Source organism: Peromyscus californicus, unplaced genomic scaffold, assembly GCF_007827085.1.
Source record: "Peromyscus californicus insignis strain IS unplaced genomic scaffold, ASM782708v3 Scaffold_9__1_contigs__length_137607984, whole genome shotgun sequence".
Taxonomy (NCBI): domain Eukaryota; kingdom Metazoa; phylum Chordata; class Mammalia; order Rodentia; family Cricetidae; genus Peromyscus; species Peromyscus californicus.
Genome location: NW_026294617.1, coordinates 107,065,969 through 107,084,003, shown reverse-complemented (window position 1 = coordinate 107,084,003; position 18,035 = coordinate 107,065,969). Strand labels below are relative to the sequence as shown.

Genomic DNA, 18,035 nt, shown 5'->3' with positions numbered 1-18,035 from the left:
CCACAACACCCCATCTGCCACACGATCATCAGGTGAGCAATATCATCTTGCCAGTGTATCCTAGACATTGTGTTTTGACACTCTGATATGTATACAAAATTCCCAGTACTCAGAACTGTGTTCAACAAACTGTATAAAATAATTAGTGCTCTATAAAATGGGCTTTTATTAGGTGGTTTTGTCCAACTTCAGGTTAGTGTACTTTGAGCATGATTAAATTAGGCTACACTGTGAAGTTTAGTTACATTAAATATATTTCCCACTTAACAATACTTTCAATATATGATGGGTTCATCAGGATGTGATACCGTTATAAGTAAGGAATATCCTCATGATCTTGTGCTATTCCCCCATTTTGCATTTTCAAACGTAATTTAAGTCTTGTTTATTATTTTCCATTTGACGTATTTAATCATCTTTCTACAATTTCCTTAAAAGGATACTGAAAGAAGAATCAGCCTTACTTTCCTATCACCATACCTTACATGAAGAAGCATGGTGAATGTTTATTGATTTAATATTTCAATAACTTATAGCAGTGAATCAATGAAGCTCCTGTTCAGCTCAATGTTAATGAGCATGTACAAGCATATAAAAAACTATTTCTTTAAACTCCTCTTATCAAGAAACAAATAAGGAGACCGGCTAGTTGCATTCTTAACAACTACCCTAAAGTAATAGTTAAGTCGAAATCACATCTTTTAAGGATTTTCCTGTATTTTTATAATCTTGAAAATGTCTCCTTGAAAGAGTTTCCATAATGACTGTGTCACTCACCTTGCAGGAACTCAAGTGGAGGTACAAAAGTAGCAGAAGAAGATGAGCGGGGTTCATGCTGGAGGTGTGCAGGCCGTCTCCACGGAAGACTCTTGTCCATTCCATATACTCCCCTGAAATTTAATTTTTAACCTCTGAAAAAATATTTAAAAAGGAAAAGCCTCCTAGAGCTTTGTACTTTTGAACTCTTGGAGGACTTGGCTAACATCCAGAGTTTTACCGTAACTGAAACAAACAAAAAAAACCAGCCTTTGCAGTAAGTATCCGAGGCAGGCGACCAATAGGAAGTGTTCGGACCAGGGGAGACCGATTGCTCCATCGTGGCCCTGACAATGCCCTGATTCTGTTCTTCAGGGAACACAGAAAGTACCATGGAAGCAATTTTTTTTTCTTTTATGTCATTTGGCAAATAAAATTACACCCTTTGCCTTAAGATTGAGGAGGGGAGACCTGTGGCAGCTGAAATGCTGCCTGTCTGCGTTCTCTAGAGGCAGATCTAAGACAGTCTTGGTGCAAGATTCCATCGGGCATCAGTACCCATGGAAGAGAGTAACAGCAAAAAGCAGGAGGAGCAATGGGGCATCTGTGTGGGTCCAACAAAGCCTTGGCCTGCTTAAGAGGTGCTCTGGAGAACTGTGATTGGCCAGTTCCCTGCTTCAGAGGAAAAGACTGGACCATTACATCCCACCTTGTTCGGTCACAGGCGCTGCTCAGGACACCATGCCCTGGGGTAAAGCAGATGCAGACAGACACCGAAGGACCTGACAAGTTCTTGTCGTCGGGTGTTTTCTGGCACTCTTCGCAGCCAGCCGGCAAGTCCTTCCCTGAAGGACATGTCTGGGGACTCACCTGTCTCTTCTGGCCCCTTTGATACCCTTTGATACTCTTTGAACTCCTTCCAAAGTATACTCCAAAAGCAGTTCTTCCAAAATTCCCATGGGCCTCTCCTTCCTGAGAGAAACTTCCCAAGAGGGAGTTATTGGGAAAACTCCACTAACTCAGGCATCGCAGTTGATGCTGAGGCCACAGCTGACGCTTACTGCTGTCTCTGCTTCATTGATTCCATACCCCTTTCCCTCCAAGCTTGACCTCTGTGGTTTCAGTGGCTTACCTGGCAGTGTATCCCACAGCCTCTTCCGGGCATAGGTGGAAGTCCTGGCTTCCATTCTCAGCTCAAAGTTGCTGTTCCTTTACTGTCAAAACAGGCACTCCAGCAGTCACGTGACACACATACTTCTTCCACCCCTATCCCTGCTGTGATAACAGGAGTTCTGCTTCCCCTGAGTTATTAAGGCCAATTATCCCATCAAGACCAAGGCTCCTGTTCCTTCTTCTTGGTCTCTAGACACAAAGAGCCCAGTGTGCACCAGGAAACAGCCTTAGTTTTCATTGGTTCTATGGGATTTTGTTGATATTGAGGCAGGATGTCAGTTTCACAATGTAGCCTTGGCTGACCTGTCCCTTACTATGCAGACCAGGATGGCCTCAAACTTATAGGGATCCTCTTCAGTCTGTCTCCTGAGTGCTAGGATTAGAGGTGAATGCTACCACTCCTGGTTCAAGAGTATCCTTACTGTACCCCTAGTGAAAGTATGGTACTTTGGGGGACCAAGAGTATAACTCCACAGAGTATACATTTGTAAGAACAGGAAGCATTGAGCGCCCACCTGCTCACTGGGAGTGATGGTAACTGTGGTCATTCCTGTATCCCTTGGATGTCCTATCAGAGACACACTGTTAAATAAGAGGCCGTTGTAAAATGCGCATATTGATTCCTAGAACACAGCAGCAGTCCTCTCAGAATGTCATTAACTGGCACCTTAGCTCTGCACACAGCAGGTCCTCCAATGCTGTACTACCTGTTGTGGGTGTGGTATGTGATATGATCAGTGGAATGCATGGGCATAGGCCAACTTCTGTATCGCTTTTGCTGTCACGAGAGTACCCTTATCAGGCAGGTTGTTATGTGGGCTCTCCTGCTGGAAGACGTGACTACTCTGAGATCCTTTAGTTTATGCTACTAACTAGATCTGTAGGCCCCAAAGGCACACCCATATCTCAAATATATCTACTGTGGTGATAATATACGACTCTTGTTTCTAGGACTGAAGGGATCAGATGTAGGCAGTTAGCCACTAAGTTGGAACTTGGTCTCCTTGATGAATTGTGCCATCTTGTGGGCACAGTGTTAGACTCTGTGGCTACTGGATTGAGCATTTGTTGAAGACAGTGGCTAAATAAATAGTGGCTAAATACCTCGTGGGTAGCTGCCATCTCTGCCTCCAAGGCCTCGTCTGCCTTGTGTTCCTTATACCAGCGCTGGGCTGACAGATGGTTGAGTCTGGATAATATCAAACTGTCCTAAAAATTAGTGTCGTTTCTCTTGGAGTATTCTGGTAGAGGTTGTAATGTAGTTCTAGACACATGATAACATGATATCCTTGGCTTATTTATTCCACATTTATCAGGAACCAGAAGAGTACAGGTTGCTTCTCAAAATGAGTATAGTTCTATGTTTTGGGTGGACTGGCCTGTCCTATCGCATCAATTTCGCATTCCTGTCTCTCACTGAGTCCTCCTCAAATACCACACACTGTTCTTCTCCGTGGTTGACACCTCATGATACCTTCAGGTTTTCTGTCAGTCAAAAGAGTCTAAAGAGTCCCAGAAATCTTACTAGGCGAATGCTTCTTTGAGGGTGGGGCGTGTAACATGAAATATTTTATCTTTCACTGTAGAGAGGACATTCTGACTTAACGGCTGTGCCCAGGCTTCCTCTCTTGTCCTTAGGAGCACACATATCTTAATCAAAACACCTGCATGCTATCACTACTCACTGAGAAAACAATAACATGTTTTATGGAAGTCCAGAGGACCCAGATTTCTTCTGATTTTATGAGGACAGAAGGTAGGAGATAAGACTTGTCTAACTTAGGTTCCTAATTCTGTGATAAGCAACCTGGGGAGGAAAGGGCTTCTTTAGCTTTCTCTTGTCCATCACGGAGGAGGGAAGGGCATGCACTCAAGGCAGGAACCTGGAGGGAGGATCTGAAGTGAAGGCCAGGGAGGGACACTGCTTAGCTCACTGGCTGGCTCAGCATGCATTCCTATACACCCCAGGACCACCCTCCCAGGCAAGCATCACAAGCAGTGGGCCGGCCTTCATTGTCAATCATCAGTTGGGAAAATGCCCACAGGCTTGCCTATGGGCTGATTTGATGGGAGCATCTTCTCAATTGAGGTTTTCTCTTCTCAGATGAGTCTAGCTTATGTCAGGTTAACAAAAACCTAACCATCACAAGAACTGAGGAGACACTGAATGTACACTATCCCAGTGAATGCAAACTGTTTCTGATTCTCTTTTCTGCTGAAAATTTTCAGTTTACCTTTTATTACTATGCTTTAAAATATTGCTAAGCTAGAATCAAGGTTGTCATTTGTAAAAGAAATCCCACTGAACATGTTTTAAATCTTAGGTAATGAGTAGAATTTCTTTAAAAAAAAAAAAGATTGTGTGTGTGTGTGTGTGTGTGTGTGTGTGTGTGTAAGTGTGTGCCATGTGTGTTCAGGTGCCCAGGAAAGTGCATTGGATTCCCTGGAATGGGAGTTTCAGATGACTGAATCTCTGGAAATAGGTCCTGGGAACTCAACTGGGAAGAGCAGCAAGCACTCTTAACCACTGAGTCATCTCTTTAGCCAATGGGTAGAATTTCTAAGTGTAGGAACAACAGAAGAAAGCAACATGAAGGGACATTTATACATCTAAGTTATATTAAATGTTTTTGCAACAACAACAACAACAACAACAACAACAAAAACACTGAAAAGTGAACGAAGGCCCACAACTGAAGATATTAAAAAGAAAATGATGGAAAGGAGACCATTCCAGTGTTCAAATTATAGAGAGTAAACCAGGGCATGATGGAGTATGAAAGACTAAGAAGGTTTCACTTTCAAGGCCTGACCATTGGGGCTGATGAGAGATGGCTCAACAATTAAGAGCCCTGCCTGCTCTTCCAGAAGGCCTGGGTTCAATTCCCTGCACCCACATGGCAGCTCACATTGGTCTGAAACACCAGTTCCAGAGGATCCAGTGCTCTTTTCTGGCCTCCGAGGGCATTGCATGCACGAGGTACATAGACATACTCACAGGCAAAACACCCATACACGTAAAAATAAATTTTATAAATTCTGATAAATTGATGAGATTGATATTGTGAGGCTGAATAGCACCCAAAATCCCAACCATTTCTCACCCTGGCTGATGAACTATCAGATCTGAACAAGGGCTGCATCTGTAAACTCAAAATTCTAATGGAATTGAAGGGAAAATTGATACAAAATGCTGCCTCCTCAAGCAAGGGACAGTGAAGATACACTTCATGGTGTCTTCCTTTGGGAAACGCAAGGCACTTCGTGGAAGAGCTGTGCTCGTGCCGGTACCCAGGATGCCTGTAAGGGATAGGCTCCTTGGTGGTTTCCACTCCTGTAACGGAAAGACACATCCTAATAGGTTCACAGCACACTGCTTCAACCCCGCCCCCAACCCGGCAGAGAAATGCTGGGGTCACAAACGTTTTTAAGGGTGCTGAGATTGATTATAGACCATGGTTTCAGAGTGTCAGTCTGCCAAGGTGGGGAGAGCATGGCACAGCATGGCACAGCATGGCACAGCAGTTCACCTTAGAGTCTCCAGGAAGCAAAAGAGGAGGAAGGGATTGAGCAGCCCCTGTAACCAACACTCTTCCTCCATTCAGGCCTCACCTCCCAGAGCTGGGCCATCAGCTGAGTTCAAGCCTTCTATACATCAGCCTGTATGGAACAATTCAAAATGAAAACACAGTATTTACCAAACATGGGCCAGCTCCCTCAAGAACGTTTTTAAAAATAAACTGGTCAAAAACCATTTAAATCTCTTATTACTCGCACAAATCGTATGGCTGATTTCTGAGAGAGGCCACTAAGCATCCATGTAATTTATTACGCTGTAAAATAAATGTTAGGTTTGAGTTCTTAAGAGCATGTCTGAGTTGAAAAGTGTGGGACTAGTTCTCAGAAACCAGCTGGCCAGGGGTTCCCACATGACTTGCAGATGAAAGATGGCTGTAGAAATAAGCATCCGTAGCAGACAGTTTTCACCGCGTGAACTAGTTCAGCAAGTATCTCCAAATCTCTGGGAAAATATCTGAACTCGGTTATAAGATCCTTGGGCTTGAATAGATGTTGAATTTTTGAAAAAAAAAAAGTCATACTGCAAAAAGACATTTAAAAGCACCTTAACCCTGCTTAGATTTGAAAGCGAGGAGGTCTCGTGCCTTATTGAAATCCATTTGGGGGAAATCGTAGCATAAACCGAGCAGTGTTTTCCTTTTCCTCTGACACGACATCCATGTGACTGGCTGAGAGCCCCTCTCCCAACATTTTCTCAGCCTGGGCACCTGGCTTCGAGAGAAGTGGAAGAATGGGAAGGCTTGTGACTCAGCAGGTGATGAGCTGTCCTGGCTTGCGACTCAGCAGGTGATGAGCTGTCCTAACTTGCTTGTTTCTAACTTCTGGATTTCATAAGAGAAAAAATCTTTCTGCCCTTCACAGGAATGAAATAGAAATTTTACCGTGCTCTTCAGTTTCTTGTTTGTGCAAGCACACTTTTCCTCCTGCTGTTATTGGACAAGCATGAAGAGCAAAGGGAGATGCTGTGTCACTTCAACCGAAGGTGAAATCCGTGCCAGTTGCATGGCTAACTGGGCACTGAGCACCTATCTAGCAAATAATATGCAAGTATCTCAAACTAAATGGGTAAATTTCATTATTTCTTTTATTTTAGAATACTACTTTTATGTATATATCTTGACATATAAGAAGAAATTGTCATTCCTCAAAATCAAATTGTAATCTTTGCTAAATTAAAAGGAAAATTTTTCTCTTCCACTTATTGCATTAGTTATGGTTAATTAACATTCTTAAAGCCTACCTAGAGTAGATAACAAGTTGAACAAAAATAAACAGATTCAAATTCTCTCTCATTTGTGTGTCTCTCTGTCTTTCTCTGTCTCTCATTTGTGTGTATTTCTCTCTCTCTCTCTGTCTCTCTCCTCATGCACATGTGCTCCCATGGGTACACACACTCATGGATGTGCGTATCAAGGCCAGAGAAGATGTCAGATGTCTTCCTCTCTCATTCTCCACATGCTTTTTTTGGAGACAGTGTCTCTTGCTGAAGCTCACTCTTTCAACAAAGCTGGCTGGCCGAAGAGCTCCTGGGCCCCACTTGTCTCCCTTACTCAAAACTGGGGTTACAGGCACCCAAAGCAAGGTTCAGTTTTTATTTGTGTGTTTGGACTTCTTGCTTGTATAGCAAGTGCTCTTATCCACTGAGCCATCTCTGTAGCTCCATAGATTCACAGTAAAAACATTGCTTTCTATTCAAAAGAGCACTGCATTGCACAGCTGTGTGAATGCACTTAATACTACTGAACAATTTAAGAATAATGACAATGGTGACACTTGCATTATATATATTTTGATACAGTTAAAAAAGCATTGGCAACTATTCGGTCATATATTGCTCACTGTGCTATCTTATGCATTCACGCATGTGTTGTGTGCGTGTAACTTATGGAGGGGCCCTGAAAATGGTAAAATTATTTAGAGCATTCTTCTATGGCCAAAATATAGGATTGTTCTAGAGGATGGAAAATGGAGCTTCTTCGGGAAAGAGGACATGTTTTGATAAAGGCCTATAAAGACAGCTAGGCAATAATTCTGACCTGATGGGCCAGAGAGATAGTGTGTGCAAATACCGATTAGTAATCATATAGAAAGCTTCAGTAATAGGCTTTAGGCATACTCAGAAGGGAAACTGCAGAGATGCCTGGGGGCTGAGAAGGAGACTGTACAGGACAGGCACTTCACTAAGTTCACTATATCATCCAATGCAGGGCAAGTGGAAGAAATTAAGTCTGTAAGTGTTTATTTAGTCTGGGGTAACAAGCATCCCCAGAATGTGAGATGTTGTCTGTTGTAATGTTTGGGCATTTGAATTCTTATAGATTATATTGAGTGATTTGGGGTGGGAATAAAATAAGTGATAGTGTCCAAAGGCCTGTAATCAGTTAAAGACAATACAAAGTTACTTCACAAAGAATCAATAGAAACTCATCATGTTTGATAAGAGACAACAAACCTAGGCTAGGGATGGTGCTGATGAGAAAAGAAGAGTATGCCTAAAGGTTTGTATCAGGCATTGGAAACCCAAAGTCTGTTGCTGCTGTGAGGACAAACGGGGGTACTGAAAAGATCTACAATTTGGGAGAAAGAAGGAAGAGGGGTGGGCTGGAGAGATGGCTCAGCAGTTGTGAGGCTTCCACATGGCAGCTCACAACTCTCTGTAACTCCAGTTCTAGAGGACCCAACACCCTCACACAGACATGCACGCAGGCAAAACATTAGTGCACATAAAATAAAAATAAATTATTTTTAAAAAAGAAGGGAGAGGGGAAAGGATGGCCTTCTGCGAGTTTGAGGTTTGAGTGGTCCCCCTTACTAGCTAGGGAGGTTTCTCTCCTCTGAATGTCAGTTCCTTACTTATATATAAAATGGTCAGTTGCCAGGTGTTCCTGAAGGTCTTGTACAGGCTCAGTGGTTTTATCATACAGAGTTGGAGATAACAGTGGGAGGTCAAATGGAGATACAAACATTGAACTTAATGTTACATGACAATGTCAAAATCAAAGCCACAAATAACTCTACTCTCCTATGATGTACCTACATACAAGTATATATATCCAGCTATAACATCTGAATTTAAAATACATTTGCCAAATTCTTTTTATATGTGGGGCTGGTATGTACTTCTTCCAGAAGTCTATATTTTAGGGTAAATGACATACTTGAATTCCTAATGTTTCTGTATCTTTTACAAAGATCTTTCAAAATTTTATTCACGCCATGCCTTTAATCCCAGCACTCGGGAGACAGAGCCAGGCGGATCTTTGTGAGTTTGAAGGCAGCCTGGTCTACAGAGCGAGATCCAGGAAAGGCGCAAAGCTACACAGAGAAACCCTGTCTTGAAAAACCAAAAATAAATAAATAAATAAATAAATAAATAAATAAATAAATAAATTTATTCACAACAACCTTCTGATATGGGGATCAATATTTGCCTTCTTTCAAATAAAAGGTGGTCTTGTCAAATATCAAGAGATGTTGATATCAGACAATTCGGATATAAAACAAGTCAGTCAAATTTAATAACTAAAGGTCACTTCTTTTATTATGTTTTAGCGATGTAGAGAAACCAATGTCGGAGATGAGAGGGTCAAGGAGACGGAAGGTGAAAGTGCATCATATTTGATGAATGAATAAACTATCTGGGACTAAATTTTAAAAGATGGTTACCTTCCTATCAGATCACACACACATTTTCCTATTTTAATAATAACAGGACAAAACAAAAACAATATAGCATACAGAGTTACACAGGGTTTTTTTGTTTGTTTGTTTGTTTTTTTGCGGGGGGTTGGGGAAGGCAAGAAACTGCAAAGAACGCAGTTGGCGGTGGCAGGTTCTGACGTGCCCCGGCCGGACCCGGAGCGGAGCGCCGCTCAAACTGAGATGTGGCCACCCTCTGTGGAGCTGAGTCAGGCTGGGACCTTCTCACACCAACCACAGCCAAGCCAGCACGTCTCAAGGACAGAACGCCTCGCCGGCTAGTAGGATGGAAGGATTCAGACGCCTGTGGTCTCCAAGGGCAACGCGCGACCACACTTCCGGAAACGTCGCGTGCTGGGGGGCGCCGCTGTTTTACGTCACTTCCGCCATCCCGGGCTTCGTGCATCTGGAGAGGTTGCGGTGGGGATTACATTAGACAGGATTGCTTCTCTTCCGGTGCTGTACCCTGTATTAGGGGAGGCTTTAGGACCGCAGCGTCCGCTAGTGACAGGCTCTTCCCGCAGAGCAGTCCTTGGCGTTTCTAGCCCGGTAAAATTGTGCACCGGTACGGTGGCCGAGGAGGTTTGAGCGCGCCGGAAGTGTTCCCCGGCGCTCGCGCCTAGCCGGGGCCGGAGACGCACGTGGCGCGGTGAGTGCTGCGGCGGCGGGCGAGGGTGTGGGATGGAGCGGGCCGGGATGTGGCGGCGAGGCGCGGGCCGTCCCCGTCCTGGTGTCCTGAGTGGAGCCGAGGGGACTGTGCTCAGAGCCCGCAGTGACCCGAAGGAGCGGGCCTTCTCTTTCACCAGGCCCGAGAGAACATGTCTTTCCGAGGAGGAGGCGGCGGAGGCCGCGGAGGCTTTAATCGCGGTGGTGGAGGCGGCGGCTTCAACCGTGGCGGGGGTAGCAACAACCACTTCCGAGGCGGAGGCGGCGGCGGCGGCGGCGGCGGCAATTTCAGGGGCGGCGGCCGAGGAGGATTTGGACGAGGGGGCGGTCGTGGAGGCTTTAATAAATTCCAAGATCAAGGACCCCCAGAACGTGTCGTCTGTAAGTCGTCTTCAGAGCTTAAGCTCCTTTGCAGTGGGAGTGGAATCGGGCAGTGGGTTGTGTTTCCAGCACGTCTGATAGTAAGGCTCCGAAAGGCAAGTCTGTAGGGCACACTGACTGAGAATCATGTCATAGCATATAAGGAAGTGATCATGAGAACTGAAATGCGATCGGAGGTGAACTTGAGTTTGGACTGAAAAGTTGAGAATTAGACAATATTGAGTGCCCAGCCCGTACTAAGAGAGAAAATGATTCACGATTAAGTTTCTTTGCTATCGTAGTAAGATTGGTGCTGTGATCCCTAATAATACAGTTGAAATACAAAGCCACGTTTTTAGCCTCCGTAGTCCGTGCTGTCGGTTACCAAAAAGCAAGGGAAAATGGGAAATTGGCTTGGGAGAAGGCAAGAAAAATGCCTAACTAAAGTAATTTTGAGTAATTATCAGAAAGGTGTGATGGAGTCATGGGAAGAAAGAGGAGAGGGGTGGATCTGTATGCGCGATTGGTTTGCTGGACAAAATGGTGAAAGTCAAGGGGAAGTCGTAGTAAGCCATGTATGAGATACTGAGAGCCGTGTTCAATAAGGTGACATGAAGAAAAAGTGGAAAGCTAGGAGATATGTCCAGCCTTTTAACATTGTCATCTACAGAGTTCACACTACAGAACCGTAGTCTAATTAGCACACACATACACACACACACACACACACACACACACACACACACTCACACTCCCTTGCACAACCATGCAAAAACATGTTTTAAATAAGTGTACCATTTTGTGTTGGGCCACACTCAGTTCATAGCTATCTTGAAGGCTGTGTATTGGACACACGGATGAAAAAGAAATTTCAAAGGAAACACAATAAGTAGAACTTGGTTAATGCTGAGAATAAAAGGTTCTAGTTGTTAAGGGCAGGGAGGGAGTTTTGTAGTCTTATGGTAGTTAATTCTAGGTTATAGAAACAATGGTACTTACTTTGTAATTCTAGACTTCCCTGGAAAGGGTGATCATTGGTGAAGAAGTGGTAGTGGTAACGAGTTCTAAGGAAGGAGGGGACAGTCAACAAAAACCAGACTGATTCACGTTTCTAGGCTGGGGAAAAGAAAAATGTTAATGAAATTGTAAAAGCCAAGGTACGGTAGCTGTCATTTGTTGGAAGGTGTCCATGTCCCAGGCTCTGTTCTAAGCCCTTCATTTGTTGCTCTGGTTCCTCGTGTATCAGGTGTGGCTGCCGTGAGGTGACTAGCTTCATGTACAAGGGTGCAGAGAGTCCCAAGGTAATGAATGGCGTCTAACTTAGGACCACAGTGTTGATAACTGAGCTCTGCCTTAAAGGAGATCCGATATGGGGAGAGACCAGGTGGCCAAGAATGCGTCCAGCACAGTTGGTCAATATCTGAAATGGTTTCATGTCTGTTTTCTTGTGCTGTTTCAGTATTAGGAGAGTTCATGCATCCCTGTGAAGATGACATCGTGTGTAAATGCACCACAGAGGAGAACAAGGTGCCTTACTTCAACGCTCCTGTTTATTTAGAAAACAAAGAACAGATCGGGAAAGTGGATGAGATATTTGGACAACTTAGAGATTTTGTATCCTTTCTAATGGGATGAGCCAGTGATCTCATTGAGGAATTATTGTCCCTCCCCTCCCTGCCAGTTAAATATCAGTTAAAGCAAATCCGTTGCTTCGTTTAGTAGACTGTCCTTTTGGGAAGTTCTGGAAATAGTAGCCGTTTGGACAGATGCCACAGGATTGTATTGGCTCTGCTGTTGCTTTGCATAGGATGGTTCCACTGGAATATCATGGTAGAATTGGGGTACTGATTGTGTTTTTTAAAGAAAATATCTTTTCCTCTTGGAAATTTCTTTGTTTCTTATAGCCAGGCATGCTTTTTAAATGCTTAAACTCAAAAGTTTAATGTCTTCTTGCATCTTTATTTCTTAGTTGTTCCTTAATGTAATTAATAGTATTTTTCAGTTAAATTGTCAGAAAACATGAAGGCATCTTCCTTTAAAAAGCTACAGAAGGTGAGCCAAACTTAGAATTACAATTCTTAGATTCAGAAGAGAATGGTGTGTGCCTTAGGGATGGTCTTACTTGAGACCCTTAGGGCTCCTGCACTGTGATGCAGGGAAGCTCTGAAGCTGGTGCACAGTAACACAGGCGTTGAGTTTACTGTTCCCCAAGTGTCTCTGTGTTGTAGCCCTGGTTGGCCTGGAACTCACTTATTGAGATGAGGTTGACTTCTAACATGATGTGATCTTCCTGCCTCCACCTCCTGAGTGCTGCGATTACAGGTATGTGCTACTGCACCCAGTCTAAGCTCTCTAGTCTTGAAAAGTAATGTTTTAGCCAGGCATGGTTTTGCAAGCCAATAGTCCCAGCACTTGGAGGCAGAGAGGCAGGGGGCAGCTGCTTTGAGTCTAGCTTAGGCTACATATTGAATTGCAGGCCATCTTGAGATACATAGCAATAATCTGTCTTAGAAACAAATAAGTTACTTGGCAGACGTCGATAAGATTCTAAAGGGTTTCACAGGTATTTTGTTAACATGGTATATGCTATTTAAAAAAACAAAAAAGTTGACATGAAACTAATGTGGGACTAAATTTATTCCTAGCCTTCCTTGAGATGGTGCTTTTGAAATGAAAGCTAAAATTAACCATCACAGATCCCTGAGGATAGCTCTTAAGATGACATCCTTTTAGGTCCCCTTCTTATAAATTTGACCCAGTTGCTCTCAGGTAGCATCCACAATGCAGTTTCAAGAGAGAAAGCTGGAGAATTTTGATGTAGTTAGGCCAATACTTAAGCACTGGGCTAGCCACAGAGTGGGAAGTGTATTCTACATAGAGAAAACTGGAGTATCAGGATGGCAAACCGCAGAAGGATCCGATGGACATAGAACATTTAGGATAGGTGGGGGAGGTTCTGAATTAAAAGGCTGATAGGAAGGAGCTTGGTAAGTCATGAGAAAGATTAGGTTTTAGTTTTAGCACTGTTTCTAAATAATAGGGTGAGCTTGATCTTTACGTTTGTGCTTTAAAAGAACACTGGAGAAACAGAAAAGCCCATTGGAAAGGGCCAGCCATTAGGCTGCACGAAGCCATGGATGCTGTGGGGTAGATTTAGAGTCCATGGAAATGGAGAAGAGGAGGTGGGGTTGTGAACAAATATATATAGGAAGAGGAATCAGTGGGACTTGGTAATTAACTCAGCCAGCCATTTCTTAGAAGTTGGCTTTCAACATCTTTTGGGTTATGATCCTACTTACTGACTTGGGCAGCATTGGAGAACATAGGTTGAGAGAAGATAGTGAATTTCATTTGGGTTACAATGAGTTAAGATACTTGGTGGTCAGAAGATCAGGACTGACACAATTGCCAGTGAAGGGAGAGGGGCATAAACATGCTATACAAACAGACATGAAAGTAGAATAGTTTGGGGGGGGGGAAGGCGGTACAAGTAGTAGTCAGTGAATTCAGGAGCGTGGTAGTCAGATGTCAAAGAGCTGGTGGAGTGGTGGGTCCAGAAGCCAGATTACAACAGGAAAGTAGATGGAGACAATAACTTGCTGATAGCAAGTGGCCACTGGTTGTAGATAACTCTGAAAAGGTGTGCGTGGAGCTGAAGAGCTTAGAGAGAAACAGTGCTGAGGAGGGCTTCTCATGGGGTGTGGCTTGAAAACAGGAAGTTCCCTGTTAGAACTTGAAGCCGTTCTGATCCCTACCTTTCTTACTGCAAGATTGTTTGAGGATTTATTTAGTTATATATCCCCCCAACCTCCATCCTGTTTCCTGTTTTGGTTTCCAGTCTACTGTGTCCGAGTTCAGGTCCTCCTTACCCAACCTAGGTTGTTATAAAGTCTAAAGATAGCATTTTGGCCTAATTGTACTTTCTGTGATGATGGAATTAATTCCTTGACCAGTTCAATAGCATTTAGTCACATAGCACTGGACACATGGAATGCCCAGACTGTAGCTAGAGTTTTCCTGCCTGGCCCACAGTCAGGACAAATCTCTGACACCCGCCAGTAACATAGCCACTCAGACCCAACCAAATAAACACAGAGACTTATATTGGTTACAAACTGTATGGCCATGGCAGGCTTCTTGCTAACTGTTCTTACAGCTTAAATTAATCCATTTCTATACCTTGCCACATGGCTCGTTCGTGGCTTAACGGCATCTTCACATGCTGTTTCTCATTGTGGCGGCTGGCAGTGTCTCTCTCACCCAGCTTCCTGTTCTCTCAATTCTCCTCTCTGTTAGTCCCGCCTATCCTTCCTGCCTGGCCACTGGCCAATCAGTGATTTATTTATTGACCAATCAGCAACACATTTGACATACAGACCATCCCACAGCACCAGACATATCTCCTGAACTTAAGTTTTCATCCCATGTCTGATCACTGATTTAAACTTAAGTAGGTCTGTATTGTGGGTAGACTGGGCAGTGCAGATTCAGGCAGTGCTTTGAGTTGATGGGGTGTGGAAAGTTAACAAGGGGTTCTGTTGATGGTGGTAGACATGACTTTTAAATACCATACTTATTTCCGTTTTGAAGTCCTTCCTCACTTGTGTTTTGCATCTGGAAAACCATATACCTCCTTACATTCTAGTACCTATACAATGTCCTATTTAGCCCTAAATATAGGCTGGACTTAGCTTTTAAATATCATGTTCAAGAAATACCAGAATTTTGAATTTTAGTGTTACGATTCTGATAATTTTTCTCTTGGCAGCTCTCTTAAATGAAGATGTAGATTTTTGGAGACATGTATTTCTAAAAACATGAGATTGAATTGACCTTAGTTTTTTTTTGCATATGTATACAGTCTAAAGTACTGATTTGTGTATCTTATGATCTTCATGGAACTTTGTGATAGGCACTTTTGTCTACATTTTTATAGATAAGAAAACTAGGTATTTAGAGGTGGGCGGGGAATTCTTTTCCCCAGAGCTGTGTAGTATGAATGGTAGGTGTGGGATTTGAACCTGAGTAGTTTGGACTGTAGCATACTGCCCTTCAGGTTAGCTCACTAACTGCTACTGTTCAACTTTCAGTTTTATATAGATCCCTTTAAGCTGTTGCCGCTACAGAGGTTTCTGCCTCGTCCTCCTGGTGAGAAAGGACCTCCCAGAGGCGGCGGCGGCGGTGGCAGGGGAGGTCGAGGAGGAGGAAGAGGAGGTGGTGGCCGAGGTGGTGGAAGAGGTGGTAAGTTCTTGGGGTTTCTAATGAGGTTGTAGCCACAGGTGATTTACACAGTGTAGTGTAGTTTTGCATGTAGCCAGACTCCTTGCCTTTGCTTCTCTTACATGTTGACCACATCTATAGATAGAAATGCATGTTTCCACAGCTTAAAGAGAAGAAAGAAAATGAACTTTACCTTTGCAGGATTTCAGGCCCCTGGGTTATTCATGTTTTAATGGAGACTTTAATAGAGGCAGTCACCATTGCTTAATGACAGATATATTCTGAGAAATGCAGCGTTGGGCAGTTTTATCGTGTACACTTACACAGGTCCTCCAGTAGAGCTTGATCACTCAGCATGGCTTCTTAGTGCAGTGGAGAGGAGAAGGATGGAGGCTAATGCTGGTGAAATGGGGCCGCCTTTTATGATCAGCTTCTTGTGAAAGGGATGTACTGTAGAGTCGTAGTATAACGGGAGGAAACACACAAGCCTGTAGCAGTTGTTTTTAACCATTGTCGGGTATTGGTGCTGTACACAACAATCTGTGCTGTCCTCTTAGATGACTAGGCTTATATAGTCCCAAAGTGCTGTGAGCATGTGAGTGCTGTCTTCCTCTACAGTGTGAGATAGTAGAGTTTTCTAGGTCCATTATAATTTTAGGAGACTTAATATGTTATGCATGAAACATGATTATGTAGTATATGACTGTATAGGAATTTCTTAACTGAATTGTAGTTTCTTAGTTATCAGTGAGTATTTTGATTATATGCCGAGAGCTGGTCTTATATCTATTTATGTCTAAGCATATTCTTTTAATTTCTCCAACGAGTTTTCCAGTGACCTCTATGCACATACTGTGGCACATATACATACACATACAGGAGATAATGTGAAAAACGGAAGGTTGTTTACCCTGCTGCTCCACTTGGGAAATGGCTGTTTCTTCATCTTTATCTTCTAAAAGTTTATGTAAAACACAGTAGATGAACTTACATTTAGTTTTTATGATTATAGGAATTGCACAGTTTTTACAGTTTATCAGAAGAGAGAGGCTATCATTGTTTAACAAGGATTTCCTTTTTAAGGTGGCTTCAGAGGTGGAAGAGGTGGAGGTGGGGGCTTCAGAGGAGGAAGAGGAGGTGGTGGATTCCGAGGTGAGGATGAGAAAAGATGTCTTTAAATAACTGGATTTGTCGATTGATACTATCTTTTGATTTCTTTCCCTCCCAACAAGTGTGGCAAACACTGGGATGTTCTTGGCTTTAACTTAATTTATAGCTCTGTTCTATACCATTCTATATGGATTTCTCTTAATTTTTCACCAAATTACTTGGTTGTATTAAAATTTGAAAACCAAAAGAAAAAAATGTGTACTATGAATGGCAATTGTATTTGGTAATGTAAATGTATCAAACACTATGGGGACTCCCGCTGCTGTTAAACTCGATTTGGTTACCAGCACTGTTACAAGCCCTCTTGATTGTCTTTTGATCAGGAAGAGGACATTAGATATGGCAGTTGACAGACCACCACTTCCGTTTTCACCGAGGGACCTGCTGCTGCTGTGACTGAAGTCTCTCTGGAGCACCCTTGAGGCTGCGTTGTGTCAGTGGAGTAAATCGTCAGCATTGGGGAGAAACGAGGGGCAGACAGACAGTCAGTTTGGCCCAGGAAGAGCATGAAGAACCCGCCTTGTACAGTGCCTGGCACTCTGGGTGCTTAAAGAACAATGGGACTTTTTATTTGGAGCATATTTGGATTTTTTAAATAAAATTTTTTATTTCTTTAACTTAGTGTTTATTGGACCAACCCTATTTTTTTAAATTTGGAGGAACAAGCAAAGTTTAGACTTGAATTACAGATAGAAAAGGTGGGGTAGGTGAGATTTGTTTAAAGATACTACTATGATTCTAAAAGGCACCAGACACACTCAAATGAACAACTCCCCACCCCAGCAAACCAGGCTGTTGGAACAGTACTTTAAAATTGCTTAGAAATGAACTCCTCATTCAGAATGCCTTTGAAAAGGGACAGAACAGCAGCATTTGCTGTATTTCACTTTTGTGTTTTATAATACACAGAATAAAGCTGTTTTTATAATACACAGAATTGCAGTTAATAATTGTTTTAAAAATTTTTAATCCGTTAAGATTTGAGTAGCTCTGTTCATGTGAAAACTATAGTTCAAGAAATTTAGGAAAAGAAATTTTAAAATGGTTATTAAAAGTTTTCTGAAAAAATGTTTTACTTGAAAGAGTTACTTATCTTCATTTTAAGTAAATATTCACTACCTATCACGTTTCATTTCCTGGGTAGGGATGCTATAAATGAAATTGGCTTTGGTCACCATGCTAGTGTGCTGTCAAGAATAAGCACTACAGTAAGTGAGGCCGCCTCAGTATGGAACCGTGTGCCCGCAAGTGAGGGCACCTCAGTACGGAACCGTGTGCCCGCAAGTGAGGGCACCTCAGTACGGAACCGTGTGCCCGCAAGTGAGGGCACCTCAGTACGGAACCGTGTGCCCGCAAGTGAGGGCACCTCAGTACGGAACCGTGTGCCCGCAAGTGAGGGCACCTCAGTACGG

The 18,035-nt window shown here is 43.1% G+C and overlaps 2 protein-coding genes across 2 annotated transcripts in view; one reads left to right on the top strand and one right to left on the bottom strand.

Annotated features, from left to right (window-relative positions):
- Positions 1–10,027, bottom strand: part of Cfi (complement factor I) — a 55,218-nt gene extending 45,191 nt beyond the window's left edge. Inside the window, exons 1-2 of the mRNA XM_052732228.1 lie at positions 10,011–10,027; positions 9,639–9,942 (exon numbers count right to left, since the gene is read on the bottom strand). Of these exons, the coding sequence (XP_052588188.1) occupies positions 9,639–9,942; positions 10,011–10,027 (321 nt within the window). The remainder of the gene's footprint in view (positions 1–9,638; positions 9,943–10,010) is intronic.
- On the top strand, positions 9,376–17,705 carry Gar1 (GAR1 ribonucleoprotein). The gene is made up of 7 exons (XM_052730629.1): positions 9,376–9,856; positions 10,014–10,254; positions 11,693–11,847; positions 12,226–12,285; positions 15,324–15,474; positions 16,537–16,605; positions 16,947–17,705. Exons 2-7 carry the CDS (start codon positions 10,026–10,028, stop codon positions 16,958–16,960), a joined length of 678 nt encoding a protein of 225 aa, XP_052586589.1. The 5' UTR covers positions 9,376–9,856; positions 10,014–10,025; the 3' UTR covers positions 16,961–17,705.
- The last annotated feature ends 330 nt before the right edge of the window (positions 17,706–18,035 follow it).